The sequence below is a fragment of the Suricata suricatta genome, chromosome 13, assembly GCF_006229205.1.
Source record: "Suricata suricatta isolate VVHF042 chromosome 13, meerkat_22Aug2017_6uvM2_HiC, whole genome shotgun sequence".
Classification (NCBI taxonomy): Eukaryota; Metazoa; Chordata; class Mammalia; order Carnivora; family Herpestidae; genus Suricata; species Suricata suricatta.
The window spans coordinates 6814808-6829782 of NC_043712.1; the positions used below are offsets into that span (position 1 = coordinate 6814808).

A 14975-nucleotide genomic window follows, 5' to 3' on the forward strand; every position below is an offset into this window, starting at 1 on the left:
CCCCCGGGGCCTTTCTCTGAAGCTCTTCTGAGTGTCACCTCACGAAATCCCCAAGGTGACACTAGGAAGTGAGTGCTGTTTTCATTCCCCTTTTACTAATGATGAAATGGGCTGAGAAGGGGCTAAGTCCCTCCTCCGGAAAATGATGGAGGAATTGGGAATTTGAATCTCGGTCTGTCTGACTTCAGACCAAAGGACACAGGACAAGTAGCTAAAGTTCAGGCTGGAGGCAATGTCTGCCCTTGGTGCGCGAAGGCCCAAGGCTGCCAGAGCCACGGGCAGCGCTGGGCAAAGGCAGGAAGAGGCGGACGGTTGGCCTGATGGCAGACTTTATTCAGACAGCAGACTCACCTGCTCCTTTTCAGGCCTTTGCAACTGGGTGTCGCCCTCACTACTGGAGGGCACCCAGCCTGGTCCCCAGAAAACCCTGGTTGGCAGGGAGCAGTCCAGAACAGGGGCGGTAGACCTGAGACACCGAGCCCCCCGCCAGCCTGGACGACTGATTCTCGCTCACACGTGGCTCTCTTTTGGCCGCTCTTGGCTCCCTCCTGGGGTGGTCCACGAGCCACTCAGCAGTCGTTACAGCAAATTATGACAAACGATGTCCAAGGGTCAGTGTTCAAAGGAACAAAGGTTTGGCAAAAGAGTGGGCAAACAGGGTGGGCGGCAGCTCAGGGCCTAGGCCAGGGCCCTGACGGCATGGGGGGCTCTGTGATGCCCAGCTCCTCCCGCAGAGCCCTCAGGGGCTGCTCCCAGCGCTGCTCGTAGTACAGATTGAGGACACACGGGGCTCTGCGCCCACTCTGAACGGCCCACGGGATCAGCTCCGAAACCAGCAGCGGCAGGTGCCTGTGGGGCAGCAGAGGCAAAAGAAGACATAAGGTCCCCAGGCCGGGCATGCCATGTGCCCAGAAGCTGATGTGCATTTTCTCAGTTGATTCTCACAAACACCTTGAAAAGAAGGTAGTTATTATCCTCATTAGCAGAGGAGGAAACAGAAACTCGGTGTGGTAGAATCTTGTGCCCAAAGCCACACATTTTGAATACACTGAAGCCCAGATTTAAATCAGGGGCCACCTAACTCCAGAAAGTAACACTGGATTTGCCACCCCTCACCCCGCCCCCCAGCGTGCTCCCGCCACCCCCACAACTCTATTGCTCTGACCCGACACTGAGGCCTGGCCCAAAGAGACCCCAGAGTCCTGTGAAACATCCAGACTTCATTCGTTGCCCTGGAGATCCTCCACCAGCCCAGTTTCATCTTTTCCCCCACTCCTTCTACCCTGGCTTCCTAGAGAACCCTGGGGCTGTCCAGGAAGGCTGTGTGCTTGTCCCATTTCCTGGAGCCCTGGCTCCTCTGAGCTCTCCCCTGTACCCCTGGCCACTTGAGAACTTACTGGGTGCGGAGTCGGATCGGTCCAAAGAGAGCGCCCAGGAGGCACATGGGCAGGCCGGTCTGGACAGCCTCAAACCACTTCACCACGATCTCCCCTGGAGGGCGGGGTGAGGAACGGGGTGCGAAGTGAGAAGGGCCCAGGAGGAGGGGCCCAGGAGGAGAGGCCGTGGTGCTCACGGCAGGGCACAGCAAAGCATCTGCTCCTCTTTAATCTCTACCGGGCTTAGCCGTGCCCAGTCCTGGTCCCTGCTGGGCCTTGGAGCACTTGGCTTGGGGTGAAGGAAAGGGCCTGGGAAGGAAGCTTGGGGTCAGTGTGCAGAGGACTCCAAAAGCCAGGGTGAGAAAGTCCAGGGTGGTTCCTCCAGGCCTTGGGGAGTCGCAGAGGGTTTTAAAGCAGGGAGCCTGGACGCCCGGACGTGCGACATTAGTTTAGGAACCACACAGGCAGTGGTTCACACACACTATCAAGAGGTTTGGAAAGCAGGAAAAGGAGGCACTGAGCTGGCTAACTGGTGGGTAACAGACCCAGGTGGCCAGGCTGGCTGGAACCCCCCCCACCCCACCCCACCACGCTCAGGGCAGCCGGGTGGGGGGAAGCACTCCCCTATCACCACGCTCAGGGCAGCCGGGGGGAGCACTCACCCAGCATGTTGGTGGGCATCCCCAGCAGGGTGTGGAGCATGTCGTGTACCTCCCGGTACCGCTGGATCACATATGCCAGCTCCTCATCGTCCACGAATCGGGTGGGTGCTCGGGTGTCTGGGGAGACCCTCTGACAAGCATGAGCCTCCCTTAGCTCTTCCCAGCTGTCCCCGAGGCCGGACTGGCCAGCCCCTCGTGGACTGTGAGCCATTCCCACCGAACTCACACCCACCAAATATCTCTGAGAACTGTTTCGTTTCTTCCCTTTCTTTAAAAAAAATTTTTTTTATGTATGTTTATTTTCAAGAGAAAGAGAGACAGTGTGAGCCTGGGAGGGGCAGAAAGAGAGAGAAAGGGAGACACGGCCTCCAAAACAGGCTCCAGGCTCTGAGCTGCCCCAGAGCCCGACGTGGGGCTCACGAACCGTGAGATCAGGACCTGAGCCTAAGTCGGACACTTAACTGACTCAGCCCCCCAGGCGCCCCTTCTAAGGACCGTTTCTGTCCATAGCTGCCAACAGGGGAGTCTGCAGGCAGGGGACACAGTGGCACAGACACCCCCGGGGTCTAGCCCAACTCATACCTAATATCCCAGCCTGCTGGAATTTATGGCAAAGAAGGTCCATGGTGTGGGGGAAGTGGTAGTTGTGAAGGGGATAGAGTTTCGGTTTTACAAGATGTAAAAGCTCTGGAGATTGGTTTCACAATAGTGCGAACACTAACTCTCCACTAGAAATGGTGAAGATGGCAACATTTTTTTTAAAGTAAACTCCACGGGGCTCGAACTCAGGACCCTGAGATCAAGAATCACGTGTTCTTCCTTCTGACTGAGCCAGCCAGGCACCCCTGAGATAGCAACTCTTATGTGATCTTACCTTAGGTTTTTAAACCACGATTAGAAATAAAACAGGAAAAGAAGCTTCTTCTAAGACCCCTGGTCCTTTTTTTTTTTTTTAAAGGCTTTCTTTTTTCAAGTAATCTCTATACCCAACATGGGGCTTGAACTCCAAACGCTGAGATCAAGAGCCGCATCCTCCTCTGACTGAGCCAGCCAGGTGTCCTGGCTCTGATCCTTCACGTGAGCTGCTCCCAGCCTTGGGTGCTCTCCCCCTCAAACCCTCAGCTTCATCTTGACGATTCATTTCTGTCTGTCCTTCACGCCGTGCCTTGTGCTCCTGCTGCAGGACGCGGTCTATGACCTCTGACCCATCAGGTCCGCGTTGCAGTCTCTCGCAGCGTCCTGTATCTTGTACTGTGACATACAGTGAGCACGCCTCCCTTCCAGCCCTGGACTTTCCAGAACAGCAGCCACCTACCATATGTGGCCAGCAAGCCTTGAAATGTGCCATAGTGCACCTAAGATACACACTGAGTTTCGAAGACTTGGTATGAACTATGTAAAATCTAAAATGTATTATTTTGGGTCTCTTAGGTTAAATATACAGTAATATGCCATTCAAGTTAATTCCACTGGTTTCTTTTTGCTCTTACTGCACTGCCTGACGGCACATTTGAAGCCACCACTTGGCTTGTGTTCTCTTTCCGTGAATGGTGCTGAGCAGCCTTTCAGCGGCGCAGGCCCACCGGCTTGTTTGCTCACTGTTGTACCAGGGCGGGGTTGGGGGGGGGGTGGCTGGGCGAATAAAGTCTCTTGAATACGTGAGTAGAAGGCCAGCTCCAGGCAATTTTCTGACCCAGGCTGGGATGACAACTGTCTTCTTACCCACGCACCCGTCTCCGAGTCCTCAGCAGCAACCATGCAGAATGGGAAAGGCATGGTGTTCCTGTCCTCAAAGCACGGACTCAGCCTGTCCAGAGGCCAAAGGATTTGATGTCTTCATTGCTTTGGGGCTGCTGGATGAATGCCTTGGTCCGCATCTGTGATCTCATTGGGTCCCTGGCCCTAATTTCTCCTTCTGCTTCTCTTTTGAATGTTTTATTCATTTCTGAGAGAGTGCAAGAGGAGGAGGGGCAGAACAGGGACAGGATCTGAAGCGGGCTCTGCACTGACAGCAGTGACCCCGATGTGGGGGCTAAACTCACAAACTGCAAGATCATGACCTGAGCCGGAGTCGGGTACTTAACCGACTGAACCACCCAGGTGCCCCCCCAATTTCTTCTACGTGCTGGGTGAAGCTGAAGGTGATCATGGTGACCACTATACTTATCAAGTACCTACCCTGTGTCAGCACTGCATGAAGTCCTTTAGAAATATCATTATACTGTATCCTCATGATCTTATGCGAGTACATACTGTTATGAGTCTCAGATACAGATAAGATAAATGAGGCTCAGAGAGGTTAAGTAACTTGCCGAAGATCACACAGTTAATCAAGTGGCTGAAACAAAGTCTGCTGGATTCCAAAGCCAGTAGCCTTAACATCCATTATTTATAGGCCGTGTTAAGTGCCCTGGTAGATAAACATTAGGTTCCCTTACCTCAGATAAGTAGTATGAGGTTCAGAGAGGTCAAATGATTTGCTCAGGGCCATAAATGGGAAAAGAGGGAAGATCCTAACTTAGACTACTCTTAACGGAAGAGCCCATGCTCAAAATCTTGATACCATAAGATAACCATACTCCCTACCAATGTCAGCCTCAGGGAGGGCAGCCTTGCCTTGAACTTTGATATATATCTCTGCTGGGACAGAGGCGTTCCTTCACACTCCGTGGGCTGCTGGTTTCAGGGCTCTGCAAGTGTCATAATCTCTAGGGCTATTATCACAACTGGGGCTGAGACCGGGCACGGTGCCCAGGAAGGCCCTGGCAGCCCCGTCCCCTCTGCAGCAACAAGATGAAAGGCGGTCCCTCCCTGGGTGGCACTTGGGGAAGGCCACCCTGCTGGGTTTCCCACTGATGAGAAAACTTGCTTCCTGGGGAAATCTGAGGAGACGGTAGAAAACAGGGCAGGAGCAAGTGTCAGGAGACCACGGGGAGCATGATTTGCTCGGGGACGATTACCTTCCGGGGCAGTAGGTTCTGACCTGTGCACAGGGGACACGTGCAATGTCTGCAGACACTGGTGGCTATCATAACTTAGTGGAGGTGCTGCTGGCATCTATGCGTAGAGGCCGGAGTGCTGTTCAACACCCTGGAGCGCACAGGGCGGCCCCTACAAAGAATGAACTGGCCCTTGAGGTCCACTGTGCCGAGGTTCAGAAGCCTAGTACTAGAGCAACCTGGAGGGCCACTTGAGAGGTGCTTAAAGGGACATGTGGGGGGCGCCTGGGTGGCTCAGTCGGTTGAGCGGCCGGCTTCGGCTCAGGTCAGATCTCATGTTTGTGGGTTCGAGCCCCGCGTCAGGCTCTGTGCTGACAGCTAGCTCAGAGCCTGGAGCCTGCTTCCGGTTCTGTGTCTCCTTCTCTCTCTGCCCCTCCCCCTCTCATGCTCTGTCTCTCTCTGTATCAAAAATAAATAAAACATTAAAAAATAAATAAATAAAAATAAAGGGACATGTGGATTTTGGGAAGGAAGGGTTAAGACAGGGAAGGTGGCCCATGTGTATCCTAAGGCCCTTTTATTAATCAGGCCATGGGGCGCCTAGGTGGCTCAGTTGGTTGAGCATCAGTCTCTTGGTTTTGGCTCAGGCTGTAACCTCATGGTTCGTGGGATCAAGCCCCACGTTGGGATTCTCTCCCTCCCTCTCTCTCTCTGCCCCTCCCCACTCTCTCTTGTGCTCTCTCTCAAAATAAACATGAAAAAAAACAATAAACCAGGCCACGTTACTATCCTGGTTGAAATCCTCCATGTCTTCCCACTGCTTCCATTACAAACTATGGACTTCCTCCCCTGGCTGGCGGGGTCTGACCTGCCACCCACTGGCTGCCCCGCCTAATCCCGTGTGGCCACCTTGGTCAGCTTTCCTGTTCTTAAATACACAGAGCCTTGCGCTCGCCAGCCCTCTGCGCCTTCTCCTCTTCCGGGTCTCCTCGGAGGAGCCTCCTGTAACCTCCCCGGCGGTCGTGGGCCTCCGACCCTGCCTCCTCCTCCTCCACCATGCTGGCTGCCCTCACAGCACCATCTGCGAGAATGGAGGCTCTTGGCCAGTTTCACTCTGTATCTCAATTACTGAGAAAAGTATTGGACATTCTAATTAGTCAATAAATATTTGAATTTGACCTGAAATTTTTTTAATGTTCTTTTAAATGTTTATTTATTTTTGAGAGAGACAGAGCATGAGCGGGGGAGGGCCAGAGAGAGAGGGAGACACAGAATCTGAAGCAGCTCCAGGCTCTGAGCTGTCAGCACAGAGCCCGATGCGGGGCTCAAACTCACAGCCCTCGAGAGCATGACCTGAGCCGAAGTTGGAGGCTTAACCGACTGAGGCACCCAGGCGCCCCTGACCTGAATTTTTTACGTGAAATTTTTTCTTTTTATTGCTTTATTTTCTTCCCGAAACCAGACTATTAGCTTCCCAAGAGCAGGACTCTGTCTGTTTAGTTCGCCAGCAACTCCCAGCACCTCGAACCACGGATAGCACAGGGCAGATGCTGAACAAATGAATGCGTTCCTCAGCCGCTGGGACCTTCCCACCGGCTCCTGTCCTCCCTGTCCGGGGCAGAGAGTGTCACAACTTGTCATACTCTAGGGAAAGCACTATCTCTAGAACTGGAGGGACATAGCACAGCAGCTGAGAGCATGATCTGGGAGTGCCTGGCTGGCTCAGTTGGTAGAACATGCGACTTCTGATTCCAAGCTTGTGAGTTCAAGCCCCACAGTGTGTGTAGAGACTACTAAAAATCTTAAAAAAAAAAAAAAAAGAAAGAAAGAAAAGAAAAGAAAAAGAAAAAGGTATGATCTGAGTATGAATACACCTCCATTTACACTGGCTGTATGGAATCATCAAGTTGCTTCAGTGCTCTGAGCCTCACTTTCTTCATCTACTAAAGGGGACAATAATAGGACATACCTGACAGGACATACCTGGGAGGGTTCAGCAAGACCAGGAACGAGCCTGGCACCTGAAGTTCAGTAAGAGAATTTTGTTTTGTTTTGTTTTACTTAGACACTACTAAATACTGGCCAGCATTATCCCTTGGAGTTCCAGGACCATTTGCCTGTCCCATAGAAAACGACAAAGACTTGGCACAAGGGACAAAAAGCACATTTGCCCCCGGTGGCCACTCAGGCCTCCTCCGTCCTCAGGATATCATGCCCATGCCCTTCTCTGCCTTTGCTGGTGATTGCCAAATGCACAGAAGCTGGAAACTCACATTCACATCCAGGAAACGGAGGTACTCTTGGCCAAGAGAGCCCTCAGGCAGACTTCGGAGCTTGTCCAGGTCAAGGGTGGACAGTAAGATCCGTGGACGCTCCCTGCAAGGCAGAGGGCAGGGGTTAGGTGTTAGACGGGCAGCAGCAAAGCCAGGTGAGAGGGCCAACTCGAGCAAGAGTGTGAGAAGTGAAGGGGCAGAGGGGGCCACAGATCCTACCTGTGTCTGGACAGGACAATGGCAGGTGCTGAGGAGACTATGACAAGTTAAAGTCACGGTTCCTGCCCATAGGGGCACAATCTAGGGGGCAGGTCTCAGACGTGATCAGGGTTCTCGTAAAGGGCCTTGCAGGGGTGGGGGCGTCTAGCTAGCCTGTTATGAGAGCTGAGGGAAGGCAGCGGGCTCTGGGGCTGGAACTGGGCTGAGGCCACTCCACTGTACTACCCAAGGGTCATCGCAGTGTTATGTGAATGGCGCCCATGGAGTTGGGCAGCGTCCAGCCTGTGCAGCCATCCATGGCCAGGGCCTCAAGAAGAACTCCCCAGAAGAGAGATAAGGATCCCCACAGAATTTCCTCAATCCCCCAGGCAGAGTTGGGACCTACTGTAGGATCTGGGCACCCTCTGGATCCCTCTTCATCTGGTCCCTGAGCACCTTTAGGGCACGGTGTCCTGTGGTCTCCCCTAGAACCGCAACCATGTCTAAAAGGAAAGACGTGGGGACAAATGGAGGACAGGATCTTAGATCTTAGCAGACCTGGTCTGAGCCTGTCTCCTACATAATAAATGGAAATACAATCTACCTCTTAGGTACGAGGATTCATTTAGCAAAATGAAGCACAGTAAGTGCAAAATACATGTACCAATAGTTCCTATCACTGTTATTAATCTACTGGGAGGTGGCTCTGGTTAGCACAGTGCTCTAAAGAGTTTACAAATCACTTTTATGCCCATGATTACAACAGACTATGATGCCTCCATTGACAGGTGCAAGCTTTGACATCAGAGTGCCACATCTGGGTTCAGTTGCAATCTCACTATTTAGGTTAACTCGTGCAAACTGCTTCCAAGCCTCAGGGTCCTAATATGTGAAATGTGGAGAATACCTCCGAATGTGAAAAATCAAGAACACCCTGTCCATAGAACACTTACTGCAGTGAGCAACCAGAATAATGTTTATTTATTTTTGAGAGACTGAGCAGGGGCAGGAGAGAGAGACACAGAAGTCAAAGCAGGCTCCAGGCTTCCAGCTGTCAGCACAGAGCCCGACATGGGGCTCGAACCCACAAATTGCGAGATCATGACTTGAGTCGAAGTCGGACACCCAACCAACTGAGTCACCCGGTGCCCCGGTGAAAAACCAGAATAAAAGCTCAGTGAGTAGTGAGCATTATCATTTTTATTAGTAGGAGTAATAGGACTTTCCAGAATACTTAGAATCCTGAGAGGGATGAGAAAAGTACTATAGAACCCTAGATGTTTACACCCAGCAAACACTGGGCATTTATCATGCTAAGGCACCATCTACTATACTGCTGAGGGGTGCCTGGCTGGCTCAGTCCGTTGAGGTATGATTCTTGATCTCTGGGTCGTGAGTTCCAGTCCCACCTTGGGCATACAGATAACTTAAAAAATACTGCTGATACAGTGGAATAGGGTAGTCATGGGCTCTGACCTCATAAAGTTTAATTTTTAGCGGGATGTTGTAATTTGATGCATGTTATTATAACAAATAAATCATCTATGTAGTGGAGTGGTTCTCAATGTGGCTGGATAACAGAATCTTCCGGGAAGTTTATTTTAAAAACGCAGGCCCTTCCCTCCCCTCTTTTCCCTTCCTTTCCCCGCCCTTCTCTTCCCCAGACTTGGCAGATCCAGACCGAGGTCAGGGTGGGACCTAGGCATCTGCACTTTTGTGAGCCTTGCGGGTGATGATGGGGTGCAACCAGGTTGGGGTACCCGGGCCTAGTGTATTCTCTAGTTACGCCTAGGCGACGGGGAGAGAGAGGTGGGCACCTGCCCAGGCTCTCCGGCCAAGGGCGCGCGTGGGCAGCCTTACCGTGGCGGTACGGGTTGTAGAGGGCCATTCCGGCAGAGCCCGCGGCCAGCAGCACCTTCTGCAGCGGGGAAGTGGGGATGTGCTCGGGGTAGAGCAGGCCGGTGCCACGGCGCGCGCCTCGGAGCCGCACGTCTACTGGGCAAAACAAAATAACAACAAAAATAGCGCGGAGGTCAGAGGAGCCCGGAGCTCCCGGCCGCCCTCTCGCCTCCGCCACTTGCCTGCAGCCGGTTCCCGGTGGCCGGGGGGCGGGCGGAGCGGGCGCAGGGCAGCTCGCAGCAGCGTCGCCATGGCAGCGGGCACACGCGAGAACCGCCGGGCCGAAACCGCAAACCTCTCCGGCCGCGGAGCGCTCTGAAGGGTCTCTGAAGGAGAAAACTCGTAGCACGCCCAAGAAAGGGCTCTATCGCCAAGTAGCAGAAGAAAACCCAGGTGGCCCATCCGCTACCTATTTCCGCCGAAGCAAAACTCTCCCCATTTCACCTCACTACCAGAAAGTGGTCCCAAAGAAGCCCCCTTTGCCTTTAGTTCTTCACAGGAACCTCTCTCCCCCACTACAGAGTGTTTTCCCCGAGGCCAATAAGAAAAGAACCACTTCCGGCTGCGAAACATGGCGGCGCCCAGGATCAGGCCCACACTTGGGGGTGGGACAGTACGTCACTTCCGTTGAGGGGCAGCTCTTCCGTTAGCCGGCGCCACGGGCCTTGGGGCATGGGATCCCGCCGCCCGGTGCTGGCGCTGGCCCGGCTGCACGGGCTCTTCGCGGTCTACAAGCCCCCGGGGCTGAAATGGAAGCACCTGCGGGACACCGTGGAGCTGCAGCTTCTGAAGGGTGAGTGCCTCGGTCCGGACCAACAACCCTGCTCCTGTTCTCCCGGGAATCCATCACCGCTTCTCACTCTTAAGGCAAAATAAAGTCATGTGACCCAGTTCTCGGGCCGATCGCTCTCCAAATCACCTGTTCTGTACACTTCGTTACTTCTCGCTTTCCCCCGCGTTCAGATGGATAAACAGTACTGTCCATTGTCATAAGTAGTAGTCAATACGTAGTAGAATCAGAATTTGAACTCGTGTTTCTTTTTTTAAATTTTTTTCTTTACATTTATTTATTTTTGAGAGACAGAGCACAAGTGGGGGAGAGGCAGACACACACACACACACACACACACACACACACAGAATCCGAAGCAGTCTCCAGGTTCTCAGCTGTCAGCACAGAGCCCGATGCAGGGCTCTAACTCACAAACCGTGATATCATGACCGGAGCCAAAGTCGGACTTAACCAACTGAGCCACTCAGGCGTTCCTGAACTCGTCTATTTCTTTACTGCTGCTATTTGCTACATGGTGGGCTTTCTCTCCTGCATCTCCATGCTTCCCTGTCCCACCTTATCCACGTGTTCAGACAGAATTGACCTGGTATCCTTTACTTTTGTGTACTCAGGTGTCAATGCTGGGAAGGCTCCGGCCCCTGAACAGCGTGTTCGTTTCCTGCTGGGCCCCACGGAAGGCAGCGAAGAGAAGGCGCTTACCCTCACGGCCACCAGTGTGCCCGCTCTCGCCAACCATCCGCTGGGTAAGGCGCCTTCAGGCCGGGGCCTGGGTGTCAATTCCCAGGTAATCTCTGCCCAGAGCCCATGTCCTAGTCAGTGCTCAGATTTCTGTCCCAGATCCTTGAAGGACCCCGGTGGGGAGGATGTACTTGACCAGGGGTTCACCAGTTTTCCTGGAAGGGGCCAGATATTTCAGACTCTGCAGGCTCACCTCGGCCATTGTAGTGCAAAAGAACCTGTAGGCAATATGCAAAGCAGTGAGACTCGCTGTGCTCCAGTGCCACTTTGCTTATGAAAATGATATTTGAGTTTCATATAATTTTCCTATGTCACAAAATATTATTATCTTTCTGAACCATAGAAAAAAATTTAACTCATGGGCCATTAGAAAAAACAAGTTTGAGGATATGGCCTGTGGACTGTAGTTTGCTGACCCCTTTTAACTATTCTGGGGCTCAGATGGGAATTGAGACCCTCAGGTAGAAGTCCTAAGGAGGGAATTTTTGGTCTCTTGATCTGTAGAGGTGTATATGCTTCTGGCTCATTTCCTGCATACAACCTTGTGTTTTATTTAACAGCATTATTGAGATACAATTGAGGTACAAAAAACCCCATATTTTAATGTGTATGTTTTTGAGGAGTCACTCATTCTTTCACTAGGTGTTTCCTGAGAATCTAGTGAGTTCTGGGCCCTGGGGGTAGAATTAGAAACCCAGGGCCTGCCTTCAGGAACGTACCACGTCCATTTTCTCGCTGGGGCAGCTAGGAGCTGCCTTCTGCAGCAGCTGGGTAGGAAACTTGAGTCCCAGTGTTATGCCCAGTCCACTCAAAGCCTCTCACTGAGGGAACGAAGATAGGCAGAGTAACAAGCCTTTTTCTGGGCGCAGGGAACTGAGGAAATGGTTCTAAGCCCCAGAGGCCGCGATGGGAAAGCCCGAGAGTCCATCCTCATCCCAGTTTGGGCTCCATGAGGCTACATTCTATGAATGAGGTCACCATGCAGGCCAAAGTCATCCCGGAAGCTGGATTCATTGAGGAAAAGGGACGTCATTTGTTTCTTTCCAGTCTGCGGACCAGCAGTCACCAGCTTAAAGATTGGCGTCGGACACCGGCTAGATGCCCAGGCGTCTGGGGTGCTGGGTAGGTGGTGTGGTGAGCCTGGGGGTGCAGTGATAAAGGCTTGAGGGAGGACTGGGGAGCTCAGCTTCCTTCCAGCCTGACAGCCATTTCCTACCACTGATTCCTGCCCCACAGCAGATCAGCTTTTGGAGGGGGGTGTGGATATCACAAATTGCCCATCTTTATCAACTGATTCCTGTATGTGACGTGGGGTACAAAGCCCTTTGTGCACATGTATTTGAGACTACAACCTTATTAGGTAGATATTTTATGGTTTTATAACAAAAAGGAGGCTCCAGGAACTTAGGTGACTTGGGCTGGGTCATGTGGCTAGTGAATGGCCCCTGGTCCAGGGAGGGAAAATAGTCATCATTTGTGGGGGGTAGCCAAGCGCGTGACTGGCCCCACTGGCCAGGGTCTGAATGTCGCTGGAGCTGGACACACAAAGCCCTGAGTCATGAGCCATCTGTGTCCCCCGGGGTCAGGCGGTGGCCACATCCTCCATGCACGATAGTCACAGTCCCCTTGTCTAACTTCCTGGGGCACAGGCAGGCAGACATGATCTCATGCTCTCTCTCCAGAAGTGAATGGAAGGTCATTCTCTCCTTTAGCCAGAGGAAAAAACAGCCAGGAAGAGGCGGGGAGTGGCCACAGTGCCCCTCTATGTGCCCTTCCTTTGTGCTGATTTCTTCCTATGCGTTGCCTCAGTCTTCACACACCCACAGGGATCTGATAGCATTTTTCTCCCCAGTTTGGTAACGGGGAGCTCAAGGCCTGAGTAGTTTGAAGGACATGCTTAGAGCCATCCCAGAGTTGAGCACAGGTCTGTGTGACTGGGCCAGTGGTCTCTTGCTTGTGAGCACATCAGAATCCGCTGGCGAGCTTCCTGAGGATCCTAGGCCCCTCCCCTCCAGCAGTCAGAGTGGGCTCTGAAATCTGTGTTTCCCTGTCTACGCAGAGTAGCTCACTTTTGCTGTCTTTGCCCCGCTGCTGGCTTTAGCAGCATGGGAGGTGGGAGTATTCTGCTGGTGGCTGTGGGCTTGGGGGTCCCGGGGGAGGTGGGAGGCAGGTGTAAGTTCAGCCTGGCTGTCTTTCAGTGCTTGGCGTGGGACATGGATGCAGTCTCCTCACCGACATGTACAATGCTCACCTCACCAAGGTACGGGGGTGCCGGGGACAGCTCCTTTAGCCCCTGGTCCTTTCCCTGGGGGTCACTGGTAGGAATCTGAAGCCGGGAGGATTCCGTGGGGGAAACACCCTGGCCATCAGGAAGCGTCTCATGGCCGCGTGCGGGGCGGGGGAGACTAAGCCTAGCACAGTAATGAATGCAGGCGTTACCGCATGCGGGCTGCTCTGTGCTGAGCACGGCACGTGGACTCCCACAGACTCCCTCGCGGATGCCTCACTGCTTCCCCAGAAAGGGGTATCTAGTGTTAACCCGCCTTATAGGTAAGAGAACCAAGGCACCGAGAGGGGGTGTCACCTGCCCAGAGGCGCGCAGCCTGTAAGGAGCAGAGCTGGGATTTGAACCTGGATCTGTCTGACACCAAAGCTTGATCACGATGCCACTCCGTTCCGTCCCCAAGACTGAGAAGGGGATGTCACTGTCTGGGCATCAGGGAGTCTGTATCTGGGCTAGGGCCATGGAGTCCGGCACCATGAGTGGGGACAGAGGTCCCCGTTAGAGAGCCTACACTTTTGATGGTTAAGAGCACAGTTTTTGGAGCCAAATGGCTTTAGTTCAAGACTAGCTTCAGGGCGCCTGGGTGGCTCAGTCGGTCAAGCAGCCAACTCTTGATTTCAGCTCAGGTCATGATCTCACGGTTCGTGAGTTGGAGCCCCGTGTCCATCTCTGCCCAACAATGCAGAGTCTGCTTGAGGTTGTCTCTCTCCCTCTCTCTCTGTCCCTCCTGTGCTTGCACTCTATCTCAAAAATAAATAAACATTAAGCAAACAAACAAACAACTTCTACCCCTCTGCCTGCTCTGGGTCCCTGGGGGGATTACATAATGTCTGTGTGCCCCCACTTCCTCAACTCTAGCAGCCGAGAGAATAGTATCTCCTCTACAGGGTTACTCTGAAGATTAAATTAGTAACTGCACGCAACGTACTTAGCCGTCACTGGCACATGATAAACGCTCAATAAATTATTGTCACTCTTGCCGTCACCTCTTTGTGACAGAGACAGTTAGTTGCGCAGGTCAAATTTGGAGGGGTCGGGGGTGGGGCGAAGCCAGCAGGGTGCACTGGGAGGGTCCTGGCAGGATAAGTTGTCAGGTTTGGCAGAGGAGAGACGTGCAGGCACGGAGAGGTCACAGTAGGGCTGTCGCTGTCCTTTGCAGGCAGGTGCTTGTTTTCATGGAATAGTCTGGTGCCTTTCCCAAGAGGGACTTGGGGGTGGGGGGGCTCTGAGTGCCTCCGCTCCCAGAGGGGAGACCTGAGGACCCCCCACCTGTGGCCTGTCTAGCAGGTTGGGGGTGTGAGCTGCTGGGCTCACTTCCTCCCTCAGTGCTGAGGGAGAGCAGGGACACTGACCGTGTCATCCCCTCCCTGTCCCTGCAGGATTACACGGTGCGTGGCCTCCTGGGCAAAGCCACAGATGACTTCTGCGAGGACGGACGGCTGGTGGAGAAGTCAACGTACGGTGAGAGCCCGCAGGAGCCCAGGCCAGAGGGAGGAGCGGCTGTGGCCGCCTTTGCACCTGCTCCCCCTTGATTCTGCACCCCACCCCCACACAGGCCACGCAGCCTCGGTGACTCCAGGGCACTAAGTTCAGGCTGGCTGTTGGAGGGCTTTGGGCACGTCATTCTGTCTGCCAGGAACAAATGCCCTGCGCTTCCCCTTAGCCTCCCCACCTGGCATAAATGTCACTTCCCCAGGGGCAGCTTCTCTAATCCCCAGATGAACTAGGTGGACTCAGAACAATAATCGATTAATGATTGGTAATTATTTAATATCTGTCTTCTCACTACACTATCACCTGTGAGAACAGGGAC

The 14975-nt window shown here is 53.2% G+C and overlaps 2 protein-coding genes across 5 annotated transcripts in view; one reads left to right on the top strand and one right to left on the bottom strand.

The window, feature by feature from the left end:
• Positions 1 to 311: 311 nt before the first annotated feature.
• On the bottom strand, positions 312 to 9869 carry COQ4 (coenzyme Q4). Its single transcript, XM_029920699.1, has 7 exons — positions 9530 to 9869; positions 9309 to 9440; positions 7855 to 7951; positions 7251 to 7353; positions 2039 to 2168; positions 1398 to 1491; positions 312 to 849 (listed from the first exon to the last, which is right to left on the bottom strand). The coding sequence occupies exons 1-7, from the start codon at positions 9747 to 9749 to the stop codon at positions 672 to 674; spliced, it is 954 nt and encodes a 317-aa protein (XP_029776559.1). The 5' UTR covers positions 9750 to 9869; the 3' UTR covers positions 312 to 671.
• A 117-nt stretch (positions 9870 to 9986) lies between these two features.
• TRUB2 (TruB pseudouridine synthase family member 2) overlaps positions 9987 to 14975 on the top strand; it is a 10026-nt gene continuing 5037 nt past the window's right edge. For 2 of the 4 annotated variants that reach the window (XM_029920704.1, XM_029920705.1), the window contains exons 1-5: positions 9987 to 10140; positions 10752 to 10883; positions 11926 to 12000; positions 13077 to 13138; positions 14542 to 14623. In XM_029920704.1, the coding sequence (XP_029776564.1) occupies positions 10020 to 10140; positions 10752 to 10883; positions 11926 to 12000; positions 13077 to 13138; positions 14542 to 14623 (472 nt within the window). In that variant the 5' untranslated portion in view covers positions 9987 to 10019. Of the gene's footprint in view, positions 10141 to 10751; positions 10884 to 11747; positions 12001 to 13076; positions 13139 to 14541; positions 14624 to 14975 lie in introns of those variants that run through there. The other 2 variants (XM_029920706.1, XM_029920707.1) reach the window with 2 other exon arrangements.